Below are 15,598 nucleotides of genomic sequence, written 5' to 3' on the forward strand. Positions count from 1 at the left end.
AGAAGAGACTTGCTTGGGCCAAGAAAAACGAGCAATGGACATTAGACCGGTGGAAATCTGTCCTTTGGTCTGATGAGTCCAAATTTGACATTTTTGGTTCCAACCGCGTGTCTTTGTGAGACGCAAAGTAGGTGAACGGATGATCTCCGCATGTGTGGTTCCCACCGTGATGCATGGAGGAGGAGGTGTGATGGTGTGGGGGTGCTTTGTTGGTGACACTGTCTGTTGGTAACACTGTCTGTTAGAATTTGAGGCACACTTAACAGCCATGGCTACCACAGCATTCTGCAGAGATTATGCCATCCCATCTGGTTTGCACTTATTCCCGCTATCATTTGTTTTTTCAACAGGACAATGACCCAACGCACCTCCAGGCTATGTAAGGGCTATTTGACCAAGAAGGAGCGTGATGGAATGCTGCATCAGATGACCCGGCATCCACAATCACCTGACCTCAACCCAATTGAGATAGTTTGGAATGAGTTGGACCGCAGACTGAAGGAAAAGCAGCCAACAGGTGCTCAGCATATGTGGGAACTCCTTCAAGACTGTTGGAGAAGTATTCCTCATGAAGCTGGTTGAGAGATTACCAAGAGTGTGCTAAGCTGTCATCAAGGCAAAGGGTGGCTACTTTGAAGACTCTAAAATATATTTTATGATTCTTTGGAAGGCAAGAAGGGTTTTTTATTATTAAGGGTTTTTCATACCCTTCTGCAAATAACCCTTTTAGAATCATTTTTTTCTGAGTGTAGGATAGCCTACCAATATATATTAGAGGGGCATATGCACATTCTATAGATATAGGTACCATTTACTACAAATCAGCCCTTTTTTAATAGCTCTTTCTATTCTGTTTCTAAAGGCAAGAATGTACTTCTCTTGGGGATAGAAGTGAAAAAGTTGCCTTGATCTTCTGGATGCTCAGTTTTACATTGTGCCATTTGAAATTCACTCTTGAGGCAATGCAACATTTATAAAACACCCGGCTCAAATGTGTATTCTTAAGAGTGGCAAGCCAAGATGAAATACCAATGTTTCAGTACACATTATTCACTATTAATGTACAGTACATTCGGAAAGTATTCAGACCCCTTCCCTTTTTCCACATTTTGTTATATTAGTCTTATTCTAAAATGGATTAAACAAAATAAAAAATACTGCATAATGACAAAGCAAAAACAGGTTTTTAGAAATGTTTTCAAATAAAAATCTGAAATACTTTATTTACCTAACTATTCAGACCCTTTGCTATAAGATTTGAAATTGAGCTCATGTGCATCCTGTTTCCATTGATCATCCTTGATGTTTCTACAACTTCATTGGAGTCCACCTGTGGTAAATTCAATTGATTGAACATAATTTGGAAAGGCACACGCCTGTCTATATAAGGTCCCACTGTTGACAGTGCATGTCAGAGCAAAAACTAAACCATGAGGTCGAAGGAATTGTCTGTAGAGCTCCAAGACAGAATTGTGTCAAGGCACAGATCTGGGGAAGGGTACCAAAAAATGTCTGCAGCATTGAAGGTCCCCAAGAACACAGTGGCCTACATCAGTCTTAAATGGAACCACCAAACTCTTCCTAGAGCTGGCCGCTGAGCAATCGGGGGAGAAGGGCCTTGGTCAAGGAGGTGACCAAGAACCTGATGGTCACTCTGATTGAGCTCCGGAGTTCCTCTGTGGAGATGCGAGAACCTTCCAGAAGGACAACCATCTCTGCAGCACTCCACCAGTCAGGCCTTTATGGTAGAGTGGCCAGACGGAAGCCACTCCTCAGTAAAAGGCACATGACAGCCCGCTTGGAGTTTCCCAAAAGGCACCTAAAGGACTCTGGCAATGAGAAACAATGTTCTCTGGTCTGATGAAACCAAGATTGAACACTTTGGCCTGAATGCCAAGCTTCACGTCTGGAGGAAACCTGGCACCATCCCTATGGTGAAGCATGGTGGTGGCAGCATCATGTTCAGGACCTCAGACTGGGTCAAAGGTTCACCTTCCAACAGGACAATGACCCTAAGCACACAGCCAAGACAACGCAGGAGTGGCTTCGGGACAAGTCTCTGAATCCCCTTGAGTGGCTCAGCCAGAGCCCGGTCTTGAACCTGATTGAACATCTCTGGAGAGACCTTAAAATAGCTGTGAAGCAACGCTCCCCATCCAACCTGACAGAGCTTGAGAGGATCTGCAGAGAAGAATGGGAGAAACTCCCCAAATACAGGTGTGCCAAGCTTGTAGCATCATACCCAAAAGTTTTTCAACAAAGTACTGAGTAAAAGCTCTGAATACTTATGTAAATATTTCAGTCGTTTTTTTTGCAAAATTTTCAGAAAACCTGTTTTTGCTTTGTCATTATGGGGTATTGTCATTATGGGGCTCGAGAGTGGTGCAGTGGTCTAAGGCACTACATCTCAGTACAAGAGGTGTCACTGCAGTCTCTGGTTCAGGCTGAATCTAGCCTGCATCACATCCGGCTGTGATTGAGAGTCAAATAAGGCGGTGCACATTTGGCCCAGCGTAGACCGGTTTTGGCTGGGCTAGGCTGTCATTGTAAATAAGAATGTGTTCTTAAATGACTTACCTAGTTTAAAATTATTATTATTATTTTTTTTTAATCTGTAGATTGATGAAGGTAAAAAAAATGATTTAATACATTTTAGAATAAGGCTTTCATGTAACAAAATGTGGAAAAAGTCAAGGGGTCTGAATCCTTTCGTATGTACTGCATGCAGACTATTTCATTCCTGTATTGTAATCTACCAGAGGGGTAGACGCATTATTTCATTACATAACATTTTATGAATCTCATCTAATGAAACTATGTTGAAACTGGGACTGCGATGACGGCAATGTAGCAACATTCTCTATACCATTGTGTTGTGACTAGTAATTTCAGCGTTACTAATGACAAGTATAACCCAGAAGGATGAGCCTATGTACTTTATTTGCAGAAAAGGTTTTTCATCAGAGCTCATTCTACAAAACATGCAATGTGATGCTGAATACAAATTTCTCTGTTTTCCCACAAGGGGTTATTTTAGTGTTTGTCTGGAATCTCCTCTAGTCACATTAGTCTGAATTATTTTGTATCCAGACTCTCACACCACACCACTGCAGAATGGCTGTTGTACAGCCAGACCAGTAGATGGCTTCTTCTCTTTACTTGGAGTAACTTCTAATTAAGGATAACTAATGACTCACTATCCTACCATGGTGATGGCTTATCTTTGGTTATGTTGAGAAATGCATTACATTTATGTTGCTTGTTTCAGAAGTGATATTTACATTTGATTGACGCATTCAGAAGTTATGTCTTCTACATAATATTCATGTATATTTGAAGATCGGCCATGATGTATTTTAAAAGGCTACTTTTCAACCTAATTGGCTGAATGGTGCTCTGTAGGCTTTTTAACTCAAACACTGCACACATTTCCTTACCGAAGGAAAATAATCAGAGGATAAGAATCAGAGGAAGGGGTCCCCCTCAGAGAATAGTCTGAATTCAATGTATGAAAGCAGAAATTGGCTAAATGTCACATTCAGTTGTATATTGTATAGGTCAAAATAGTGTTGATTGTTTGGTATAAAGCTGAAAAGATTTCCCTGAAGGTATTGTGACATGATGAAGGATGTTGAAGAGACACATAGATAATAGCTCCCCCCTCAATGTTGCTTTTTAGGTAAACCATAAGAGAGGACACACACCAGAGCGACTGACCGTGTGTCTCTCCTATTGGGGAGGGGGTAAAAGGGAATACATCAATAAAGTAACCTACATAAAACGTATCTGAGTAATTATTTTCTCTTGTCATCCAAATGATTTGGTTGCATAACTGTCAGATAGGCTAGGTTATTAAAATGATGAGCACTGCTTTATTCTTCCTCCACATAATCATCCAATCGAATTACTCCCTCCCCCACCTCAAGTACAATTACGTGATATGTGACGTTACAAAATGCGGAGGAGGGCGCTGGGCAGGGACCACTTGGACCAAAGAGGAATCAACGCGATTTCATTTCAACGCAGAAACAACACATTTAGTCGGTAGTGGACCCGGGCGCCTTGCCGAAGCCGAGCCCATTGTATGCTTTTGACAGAGCAGCCAAAGAAAACCGTTCGATTAATTAAACCATTAAAAGGGACCGAATAGCCCAGAAAAGGAGTGTCTAGAGGTAGGCATTGCGGTTTGTGATCTCCGGAAAAGGGCAGGACACGGCCAAAGCGAAAGCGCCCAGTAGCCTATAGCTTATAACGGAAAATGAACCACATTCAAGTTTTGATAGTATGAATAAGAACCGCGTTTTGTTGCAATTGGTGACCAACTATTGATGAGTCTGTGCAATCTCGTTTTCAGACAACTTGCTAGTTCCCGCGGAATTCTTTTGATCACATCGTTTTTAACTCCTAGAATAGGGGTCTATTCATTTGCTTTCCTATTGTAAAGACTTACTTGTTCAAACCAAGATGAATTTCCAATCGGGGTCGGTGTCCGGTATCGCGCAGCAGTCTCAACCAGCCATGCCCACCCCAGGCACGGTCCCAGCGCCCGTTCCTGTACCAGTACCCCAGTCCATCCCGTCCCAGTTCGGATCAGGATCATCCGGAGGCTCCGGGCAGGGTCAGTTCGGTTCGGGGACAGTATCAGGACAGGCTTCCCAGGCCGGCCAACAAGGCAACCAGCAGTTTGTTTTGTCCAACTCGGCAGCCATCCGGGCTGAGATCCATCGGTTCGAATCGGTCCACCCGAACATTTACTCAATCTACGACCTGATCGAACGCATCGATGACATGGCCCTGCAGAACCAGATCCGAGAACATGTGATCTCTATTGAAGGTGAGTAGGAGGGATAAAAAGCTAGTGTGGTTCTCAGCAATTGTCACAAGTAGGCAACTTGCAATGTAACCCCCAAGTCGGTCATCTCCTCTGATGGGCAATGGCAACATGGTCTCCATGGAGGTAGTCTTCAGCTCATTGTTTGGTGACAACAATCTCACTTTCTGTGAGGCTCAGCGCAGGAACGTCCTAGGATGTGTTTAGGAAATAACATTGCAAATGCAATCATTCATCATGCAAGGGCTAGCCTACTGTAATCTATCATACAGGCAGATAAATTAATATTCCATATGCCTGAATTTTCTGATGTCATGCGAGGTGAATATAAAACCCTTGCTCAGTGCTCCTGTGTTGAACCACCATTTCTTTGTGCGTTTCTTATTTTATTGCTTCTTATATTGGCACATCATAGAATATGCCCTAGTAGTAGTGCTTATGACACAGTAGGCCTTCACAGGGAAATATACTTCACAGCTGAATAACAACAAAAACATGCATAGATATGCATTGATTTGCTGTACATTGAAATCTGAGTTCAGTAGCCTACAGATTTGCATAAAGACGCCTCACTGCAGCACACATTATTTCTCTCAAATACCAAGCAGTATCCCATATAACCTAACAGTAAGAACACCTATTTCTTAAAAGATGCCACTCAAACTGTACTCTGCATCACCTGTGACATAGTGGTTTAGATTCTGTACATCACACTTTAAGCTCTGGCGAGACACCTAGATCTAATGCACGTTTCCACCACCACTCTATCCATTTCCAAAGGTTTAAATTCGGCTCATTGACTTAAATCCTCATTTGGATTTAGAGATTAATTCTCACACTCATGTTTAAGGATTTAAGATAAAGAGCTGGTCTTAGTGGCGGGAAAGTCTTGTGCTAACATCAAGTGTTTACCAATGTATTTTGTTACTTGCATAGGAGACTGAAAGGAAAAGTAGTCAGAGTTCAAAGCAGAGGGGGGTGGTAGTACCTGTAACATGAGCCATTATCTAGTGAAATGACCCACACAGGTCGTTGTCATAAGAGGAACTGTGAACAAACCTAAGAGGAAAAGTAGTCTATTGTGTGACCATGTGAAAGCCAGTTCACTTCCACCAACAGTGAATTCTCATGTCTCAGACAGTGTAACGGTACATTTTTTTTAAATCATAAAAAAAAAAAATTCTAGGCAAGTCGGTTAAGAACAAATTCTTATTTACAATGACCACCAAACCCGGACGACGCTGGGCCAATTGTGTGCCGCCCTATGGGACTCTCTTTTTTTTATTTTATATATTTTTTTATTTTACCCCCTTTTTCTTCCCAATTTTTGTGGTATCCAATTGTTAGTAATTACTATCTTGTCTCATCGCTACAACTCCCGTACGGGCTCGGGAGAGACGAAGGTCGAAAGCCATGCGTCCTCCGAGACACAACCCAACCAAGCTGCACTGCTTCTTAACACAGCGCGCCTCCAACCCGGAAGCCAGCCGCACCAATGTGTCGGAGGAAACACCGTGCACCTGGCTACCTTGGTTAGCGCACACTACGCCTGGCCCGCCACAGGAGTCTCTGGACAAGGATATCCCTACCGGCCAAACCCTCCCTAACCCGGACGACGCTAGGCCAATTGTGCGTCGCCCCACGGACCTCCCGGTCACGGCCGGCTGCGACAGAGCCTGGGCGCGAACCCAGAGTCTCTGGTGGCACAGCTAGCGCTGCGATGCAGTGCCCTACACCAGTGCAGTGTCCTATTTACAATGACCACCAAACCCCTACTGATGCTGTGCCAATTGTGTGCCGCCCTATGGGACTCTCAATCACGGCCGGATGTGATACAGCCTGAATTCGAACCAGGGACTGTAGTGATGCCTCTTGCACTGAGATGCAGTGCCTTAGACCGCTGCGCCACTCGGGAGCTCTAACATAATAAATGCATTGGAGCAACACTGTTATTCACAGGTATAAACGTATCAACAGAGCAGCAAGGGAACAGGTAGAATAGGTTGTGTTGTCTAACCTACACAGAAAACAATATCTGTACCATTATGCTGACTTGTTAGAATGATGCATACTCTATATTGAGTATACAAAGCATTAAAAACAGCTGCTCTTTCCATGACAGACTGACCAGGTGAAAGCTGTGATCCCTTATTGATGTCACTTGTTAAAGCCACTTTAAGAGACCGGTTAAATAATCATTTTTAAGCCTCAAGACAATTGAGACATGGATTGTGTAGGTGTGCCATTCAGAGGGTGAATGGGTAAGACAAAAAATGTGTCTTTGAATGGGGTATGGTAGTAGGTGATCGACACACCGGTTTGTGTCAAGCACTGCAACGCTGTTGAGTTTTTCACGCTCAACAGTATCCTATGTGTATCAAGAATGCTCCACCACCCAAAGGACATCCAGCCAAGTTGACACAACTGTGGGAAGCGTTGGCGTCAACATGGGCCAGCATCCCTGTGGAACGCGTTGGACACCGTGTAACTCAATATTAGGAAGGTGTTCCTTTGTACACCCAGTGTATTTGCAGTTGTATGGGTTTGATAACTATTGAGTAGAGGTGCAGTTAACATAATTAAATATTAGATTAGGTACTCTGTTTGTTCTCACCAACTGGAACCATGTTTCCATCAGATTTAACCTCCAAGTTACTTCACTATGCCGTCTTTAAATGGCAGACAATGACCTCACTTTTTCTCAAGGCGTGTTTTAAGAGATTCTGAGAAACTTCTTCTTAGTAGCAGCTCTACTCAGGCGTGAGCCATTAGCGCTGAATGAGATATGTTCCCTTGGTGTGGGTACGTGATGAGGACTATGACCTGTGCCTCGTACCATCATAACATTCACTGTGGTTGACACAGCAGTGTTTCAGCGACTGGGGTTGATCCTGTAGTATTTGTTATGGATGTGATAAGATAAGTCTCCTTTTAGGCTTTGAGGAATAGCACCGACTTGTTCTGATGCAAATGATTACATCATTTTGTCAATGAATGCGAGGCTTTATGCAATGGCTGAATATGGAAACACTAGAGGCTTTTATGTTGTCCTCTTAAAAAATGCAGAATATTTGTTTTAATGAGGATGAGCAGTTTTCTGGTTCACTGCCAGATCAGAGTGTGTGACACAAATTAGGAAAAAACATTTCCCCTTTTAAAATCCGATCATTTTAGATTGTTCAATTATACAAAAAAATAATTAGCCTGAAATGAAAGACAGTTATGTTTCTTCCCCAGGCAAGGCAAGTTATTTATTTGTTTTAGTGTACCTTATGACCAAGTCCAATGCCCCAAAACAATGAACATCTATTTGTATTTTTCTCAGCAAGCTCCCCATTTTTAGATGCATTCATATTTGACATGTATTTTAGCTCTCTTATTAATGTCCCCATTGCAGAAAGCCTGAAGAGCTGCAACAGGAGACATTAGTGTAGTCGACAAGACTTCACCTGTACTGTAGGACTGCACGTTCCCCTTCGATCTTGCTTCATTGCAGTCTCTGTTGCTAAGAAACCAATGGATCTCATGCCTTCAGTTGAAAATACTAGAGAGAGAATAACAATTCTATGCCAACAGAAAAAGGCAGCCTCTGTCGAACATATCTTCTTCTGTGTGAATCGTTAGGGGTTTTACCCGTTGGAAAACACCAACGATTCTTTGAGACAGATCATCGGGAGTAGTGATAATACTAGGTGAGGTTTCTCTTCTCACCACTCCCTTCACAGTAATGTTTGATATGCCAAGCACCAGTTTGTCTCAGTGAGCAAATTTACTGCAATCAGAAGAACCCGAGACAAAGGAGCAGCAGGAGCTTGTTTATTTGTTGTGGGTGATCAATGTTTTATTGATTTTTAGAAAATACAGAATAACCAATGCTTTTGACCGTCATACAAACAATGTAGTGCAGAAGACGTGGTGTATAATGACCCTTTGTTTAATATAAATGTTTTAACTTATTTGTTTACAGCTCACTGTCTGATATAACTGCTTGAATATTGCCACATTTTCTGGTGTAGAGGAACATGACAAGCTATGAATGTGACTTTGAGAACCGGGGTATGCACAGTACCAAGCGTGTCAAGGGGAAGAACAAAATGTGCCTTTTTGTTGGAAGTATTTGTGAAAGATTCCATGCTAGGGTCCACCCTGACCACGTATGTAAGAGAAGTTCCATAGATTTAGATGGAACACTTAACATTAACCTCTCCAACCTGTGTGTGTCTCTTAGAGGGGTTAGGATCAAAGCAGAAGATGAATTTGGGTCTGTTTCTGGTTGTCAATAACTAAACATGACCAAATGGTTCCTTGTCCCTTACAGTATTACAGGAGGGCAGAGAGAAAATCATGTGCAGTAGAATCTGAATCAGATCGGTCGATCATTCAAATGTCCTCCATTTGACTTCTGGGCCTTGTTTCTTATCCAATTAAAAGAGGAGATTACTTATTCATTGTTTAATGTTTCTTTAGTTAACTGATTATTCGTATTATGCTAATATTAAGCTGATAATCATTAAGCAAGATGATATTAAATCAAATCAAAGTTTATTTGTCACGTGCGCCGACAACCTTACAGTGAAATGCTTACTTACAGGCTCTAACCAACAGTGCAAAAAAGGTATTAGGTGAACAATAGGTAGGTAATGAAATAATAGAAACAGTAAAAAGACAGTGAAAAATAAATAACAGCAGTGAGGCTATATACAGGCACCGGTTAGTCGTGCTGATTGAGGTAGTATGTACATGTAGATATACATGTAGATAGTTTCAAGAGGGGGAATAGGCTTTGTCGTGCCCTCTTCACGACTGTCTTGGTGTGTTTGGACCATTCTAGTTTGTTGGTGATGTGGACAGCAAGGAACTTGAAGCTCTCAACCTGCTCCATTACAGCCCCGTCGATGAGAATGGGTGTGTGCTTGGTCCTCTTTTTTTCTGTAGTCCACAATCATCTCCTTAGTCTTGGTTATGTTGAGGGAGAGGTTGTTATTCTGGCATCACCCGGCCAGGTCTCTGACTTCCTCCCTATTGGCTGTCTCGTCGTTGTCGGTGATCAGGCCTTCCACTGTTGTCTACAAACTTAATGATGGTGTTGGAGTTGTGCCTGGCCATGCAATCGTGGGTGAACAGGGAGTACAGGAGGGGACTGAGCACGCACCCCTGAGGGGCTCCAGTGTTGAGAATCAGCGTGGCAGATGTGTTGCTGCCTACCCTCACCACCTGAGGGCGGCCCGTCAGGATGTTTAGGATCCAGTTGCAGAGGGAGGTGTTTAGTCCCAGGATCCTTAGCTTATTGATGAGCTTTGAGGGTACTATGGTGTTGAACGCTGAGCTCTAGTCAATGAATAGCATTCTCACGTAGCTATTCCTTATGTCCAGGTGGGAAAGGGCAGTGTGGAGTGCAATAGAGATTGCATCATCTGTGGATGTGTTTGGGTGGTATGCAAATTGGAATGGGTTTATGGTTTAATGTGAGCCATTACCAGCCTTTCAAAGCACTTCATGGCTACAGACGTGAGTGCTACGGGTCTGTAGTCATTTAGGGAGGTTGCCTTCGTGTTATTGGGCACAGGGACTATGGTGGTCTGCTTGAAACATGTTTGTATTACAGACTCCATCAGGAACATGTTGAATATGTCAGTGAAGACACCTACCAGTTGGTCAGCACATTCCCGGAGCACACAATCTGGTAATCCGCCTGGCCCCGCAGCCTTGTGAATGTTGACCTGTTTGAAGGTCTTACTCACGTCGGCTATGGAGACCGTGATCCCACAGTCATCTGGAACAGCTGATGCTCTCATGCATACCTCAGTGTTGCTTGCCTGGAAAGCGAGCATAGAAGTGATTTAGCTCGTCTCTTAGGCTCGCGTCACTGGGCAGCTCGCGGCTCTGCTTCGCTTTTGTAGTCTGTAATAGTTTGCAAGCCCTGCCACATAAAACGAGCGTCGGAGCCAGTGTAATACATTCAATCTTAGCCCTGTGTTGACGCTTTGCCTGTTTGATGGTTAACCGGAGGGCTTTGGAGGGTTTCGTATAAGCTTTCAGGTTAGAGTCCCGGACCTTGAAAGCGGCAGCTCTCCCCTTTAGCTCAGTGCGAATGTTGCTTGTAATCCATGGCTTCTTTTTAGGGTATGTTCGTACTAGAGGTCGACTGATTAATCGGAATGGCCGATTTAATTAGGGCCGATTTTCAAGTTTTCATAACAATTGGAAATCGGTATTTTTGAGTTCCGATTATTAAAAATAATAAATAAATAAATACATATATATTATTATTATTATTTTTTAGTACCTTTTATTTAACTAGGCAAGTCAGTTAAGAACACATTCTTATTTTCAATGACGGCCTAGGAACTGTGGGCTAACTGCCTTGTTCAGGGGCAGAACGACAGATTTCCACCTTGTCAGCTCAGGGGTTCCAATCTTGTAACCGCACAGTTAATTAGTCCAACGCTCTAACCATTGCACTCCACGAGTAGCCTGCCTGTTATGCGAATGCAGTAGAAGCCAAGGTAAATTGCTAGCTAGCATTAAACTTATCTTATAAAAAACTATTAATCATAATCACTAGTTATAACTACTAATCCAGTTTAGCAGGCAATATTAACCAGGTGAAATTGTGTCATTTCTCTTGCGTTCATTGCACGCAGAGTCAGGGTATATGCAACAGTTTGGGCTGCCTGACTCATTGCAAACTAATTTGCCAGGATTTTACATAATTATGACATACATTGAAGGTTGTGCAATGTAACAAGAATGTTTAGACTTAGGGATGCCACCCGTTAGATAAAATACCGAACGGTTTCGTATTTCACTGAAATAATAAACGTTTTGTTTTCGAAATGATAGTTTCCGGATTTGATCATATTAATGACCTAAGGCTTGTATTTCTGTGTGTTATTATGTTATAATTAAGTCTGACTGAGCAGCAGCAGGCCTGTAATCATTCATTCAAACAGCACTTTTGTGCGTTTTGCCAGCAGATGTTTATGACTTCATGCCTATCAGCCTAATGGCTGGTGTAACCAATGTGAAATGGCTAGCTAGTTAGCTGGGTGTGCGCTAATACTGTTTGAAACTTCACTCGCTTTTAGATTTTGAGTAGTTATTCCCCTTGCGCTGCAAGGGCTGAAGCTTTTGTGGAGCGATGGGTAACGATGCTTTGAGTGTGGCTGTTGTCGTTGTGTTCCTGGTTCGAGCCCAGGTAGGGGCGAGGAGGGGGACGGAAGCTATACTGTTACACTGGCAATACTATAGTGTCTATAAGAACATCCAATAGTCAAAGGTATATGAAATACAAATGGTATAGAGAGAAATAGTCATATAAATACTATATTAACTACAACCTAAAACCTCTTATCTTGGAATATTGAAGTCTCATGTTAAAAGGAACCACCAACTTTCATATGTTCTGAGCTAGGAACTTAAACGTTAGCTATTTTACATGGCACATATTTTTACATGGCACATAATACTTTCTTCTCCAACACTTTGTTTTTGCATTATTTAAACCAAATTGAACATGTTTCATTATTTATTTGAGGCTAAATTAATTTTTATTGATGTTTTATATTAAGTTAAAATAAGTGTTAATTCAGTATTGTTGTAATTGTCATTAAATCGGACGATTTTTAAAATTTGTAATAATCTTTTTTGGTCCTCCAATAATCGGTATCGGCGTTGAAGAATCATAATCGGTAGACCTCTTGTTCGTACAGTTATTGTGGGGACGACATCATTGATACACTTATTGGTAAAGCCAGTGGTTTACTCCTCAATGCCATCGGAAGAATCCCGGAACATGTTCTTGTCAGTGCTAGCAAAACACTCCTGTAGTTTAGCATCTGCTTCATCTGACCACTTTTTTATAGACCGAGTCACTGGTTCTTCCTGCTTTAATTTTTACTTGTAAGCCGGAATCAGGAGGATAGATTTACCAAATGGAGGGCGAGAGAGCTTTGTACACATCTGTGTGTGGAGTACAGGTGATCTGGAATTTTTTTCCCCTCTGGTTGCACATTTAACATGTTGGTAGAACTGATTTAAGTTTCCCTGCATTAAAGTCTCTGGCCACTAGGAGCGCCGCCTCTGGGTGAGCGATTTCTTGTTTCCTTATTTGCTTATACAGCTGACTGAGTGCTGTCTTAGTGCTAGCATCTGTCTGTGGTGGTAAATAAACAGCCACGAAAGTATAGATGAATACACTCTCTTGGCAAATAGTGTTTGCATTTCATCACACGATACTCTACTTCAGGCGAGCAAAATCTAGAGACTTCCTTAGATGTCGTGCACCAGCTGTTTACAAATATGCACAGACAGCCCCCCGTCGTCTTTACGGAGTGTGCTGTTCTATCTTGCTGGTGCAGCGTATATCCCGCTAGCTGAATATCCATGTCGTCATTCAGCCACGTTTCCGTGAAACATAAGATATTACAGTTTTTGATGTACTTTTGGTAGGATATTCGTGATCGTGCCTCGTTTATTGTCCAATGATTGCACGTTGGTGATATTACATCCCCTCTGTGTAATTTATTTGTTTTAAAGAGCGGGGAAACTGGCCATTCAGATAAAATACACAATCTCAGATGTGACTGAGATTTTTATAGGTCCAAGGCTGGGAAGAGAAGCTTGTTATTTTTTAAACAGTGTCATTCACACTGCATAGCCTCAATGGTATTACCGGTAGGCCGGATTTGAATGAGGGCATGCCTGTTTTAGGAAGAAAAGTGTACAAGTAAAATCTAGATCAGTGTGATAGAAGCAGCTCTTCGCCGATTATTTCTGTGTTATATTTAGCCAGTCATTCCAATGAGGACCAGGGTTGTGTTCCATTAACAAGGCTTGCTCTTGGGAACATGGCTCCTTTCATTTGGTGATGAAGGCTGTTGTAATTGTTACCCTCATTTATGTTTTTACATTAAACTTTTACAGTTCAGTTTGGAGAAGATTTGACTGTCAGTCTTGAGTTAACCTAACCCAGCTTTCTTTGATAGAATCTCAGATTTTCACTGTTTTAGTATATGAGGTGTCTTAAGAGGGTGTAGTTGTACAGTAATAAACACAACTGACGCCTGTGGGTGTTGTAATAATCTGTTGTTTATATCATAACATTTATTCATTTGTTTTGATTATTACTATTCATGTACCTCTATGCTTGTTGTTTCAAACTCCTGTTGGCTTCAAGGGACTCACCCAGACACTAACCAATGTCAAGGACAGGCCGGTGGCCTTACCTCCTGAACCCACAGCTGCCCCAGGTAGTGATGCAATATGGGGATCTCGAGCATGGGCTAACAAGACTGCACTCACTTCAGTATTGAGTCCAGCACAATGGCTCATTGTGTACAGAAAATGCTAGAAGAGACAACACAGAGGAGACTGAGAGAGAAGACAGAGAAGATAGAGGAAGACACAGGGGAGCCCAGCCTGCTGCCAGAGTGTGGCACATAACATAAGCTGTCCTCTGGCACAAGCAGCCTGCCTAAACACATCTCTCCTTTAGTCAATTACCATAGTGAACGTAACCTCTCTAGAGGCCCATAAGAACGTAGGGAAGATGTTGCATCTCTCCTTTTTGCTGATTTTTCCTCTACCCTTGAAATGAGAATGAAATGACTAACTGATGTCATATTCAGTGATGCCGATTATTTATATGGGTTTATGGCAAGTGCTGTTTGTATTCTCAATGCTCTCACAGTTGACACACTGCCCATCAGACTGATAATTAAACAGTAAGGCATGCTCCTATGGATTTGGTTTCTCCTCTGGTAGTATGGACACAGTGGTCTGTGTGCCCCAATTAAGGCACCTGTTTCTCCTTTTCACTTACTTTGCACTTGCAAATAACCTTCAGTCATCCACAAAAAAAAACAGTTTTAGGCCCACAACGTTGAGCGGAAATTGAAATTCAAGTGTTTTCTGCACAGGAGCTCTGCTAGGTGGTGGATCGATATTATGGGGGCTAGTATAAGATGTGTGGGAGTTGTGAATAGTTTTTTTCTGGATACTGGTGGGATATGACATCCACAGGTATTGATCAGTATGGAGCATCCTTGTCAAAGCCAAGGCACTGCTGCTACTAGTGTATAAAGAAAACCAGTCCAGTCTATTTCAGTTTGTCATCACAGAACCAGTCATTTTACAAGGGAGTAGAGTGAAAGAGTCAGTCAACTCCACCACCTGCATCTCTTATGAAGTGTTTTAATGTGGAATGTTGTGTTTATAGAGTAGCTGGGAGACTGTTTGCTGGCTCTAAATCTGTACCAAAGTAAAGCCTGCCGTATAAACACATCTGCCTGCCACACTAGGACAACCTGAAATAATCCTGCAGCTTGTTGGATTTCCCATGTATTCAACCTCTGAGAGGAGCACAAACTGGAACAAAATACCGTCATCTTTAGATCACTGGAAGTACAATGTGTCTCTGACTGTTGAAATTTTCTCTTTTTGTTTCTCTGACATTTGACTATTTATTTTGAAATGTTATTTTGTAAATGGACACATTTTCTTTCTCGTTTTAAGGAAGAGGAAAACAAAACCCACAATGCACCTCGTTACTATAGGGTTGACTGGAAGATGGTAGTTGTGTGCTCCTAAGAATGTGACTGCAAAGCTTCCTTTTTCTTCAAAGAGATGTACAGTGCCACACATCCCCAGTCTTTCATACATGTGAACCAATAAAGATTGGAGTGAACACCTGTAAGGTGGATGAAGCCATCATGCCTGTCACCCTTGTGGGGATTGGCTCATTCTACAAAGTGTTCTCTGCTGTTG

General features: G+C 42.2%; 1 protein-coding gene across 2 annotated transcripts in view; it reads left to right on the forward strand.

The window, feature by feature from the left end:
* The first annotated feature begins 3,929 nt into the window (after window positions 1-3,929).
* The window catches only part of LOC110530474 (arf-GAP with GTPase, ANK repeat and PH domain-containing protein 3), a 299,837-nt gene continuing 288,168 nt past the window's right edge, over window positions 3,930-15,598 (forward strand). For both annotated transcript variants that reach the window (XR_016482590.1, XM_036986120.2), the window contains exon 1: window positions 3,930-4,834. Coding sequence is in view for 1 of the 2 variants with exons in the window: in XM_036986120.2 (XP_036842015.2) it covers window positions 4,465-4,834 (370 nt within the window). In the remaining variant the exon portion in view is untranslated. The remainder of the gene's footprint in view (window positions 4,835-15,598) is intronic.

Source organism: Oncorhynchus mykiss, chromosome 8, assembly GCF_057628025.1.
Source record: "Oncorhynchus mykiss isolate SJ-2025 chromosome 8, ASM5762802v1, whole genome shotgun sequence".
Taxonomy (NCBI): Eukaryota; Metazoa; Chordata; class Actinopteri; order Salmoniformes; family Salmonidae; genus Oncorhynchus; species Oncorhynchus mykiss.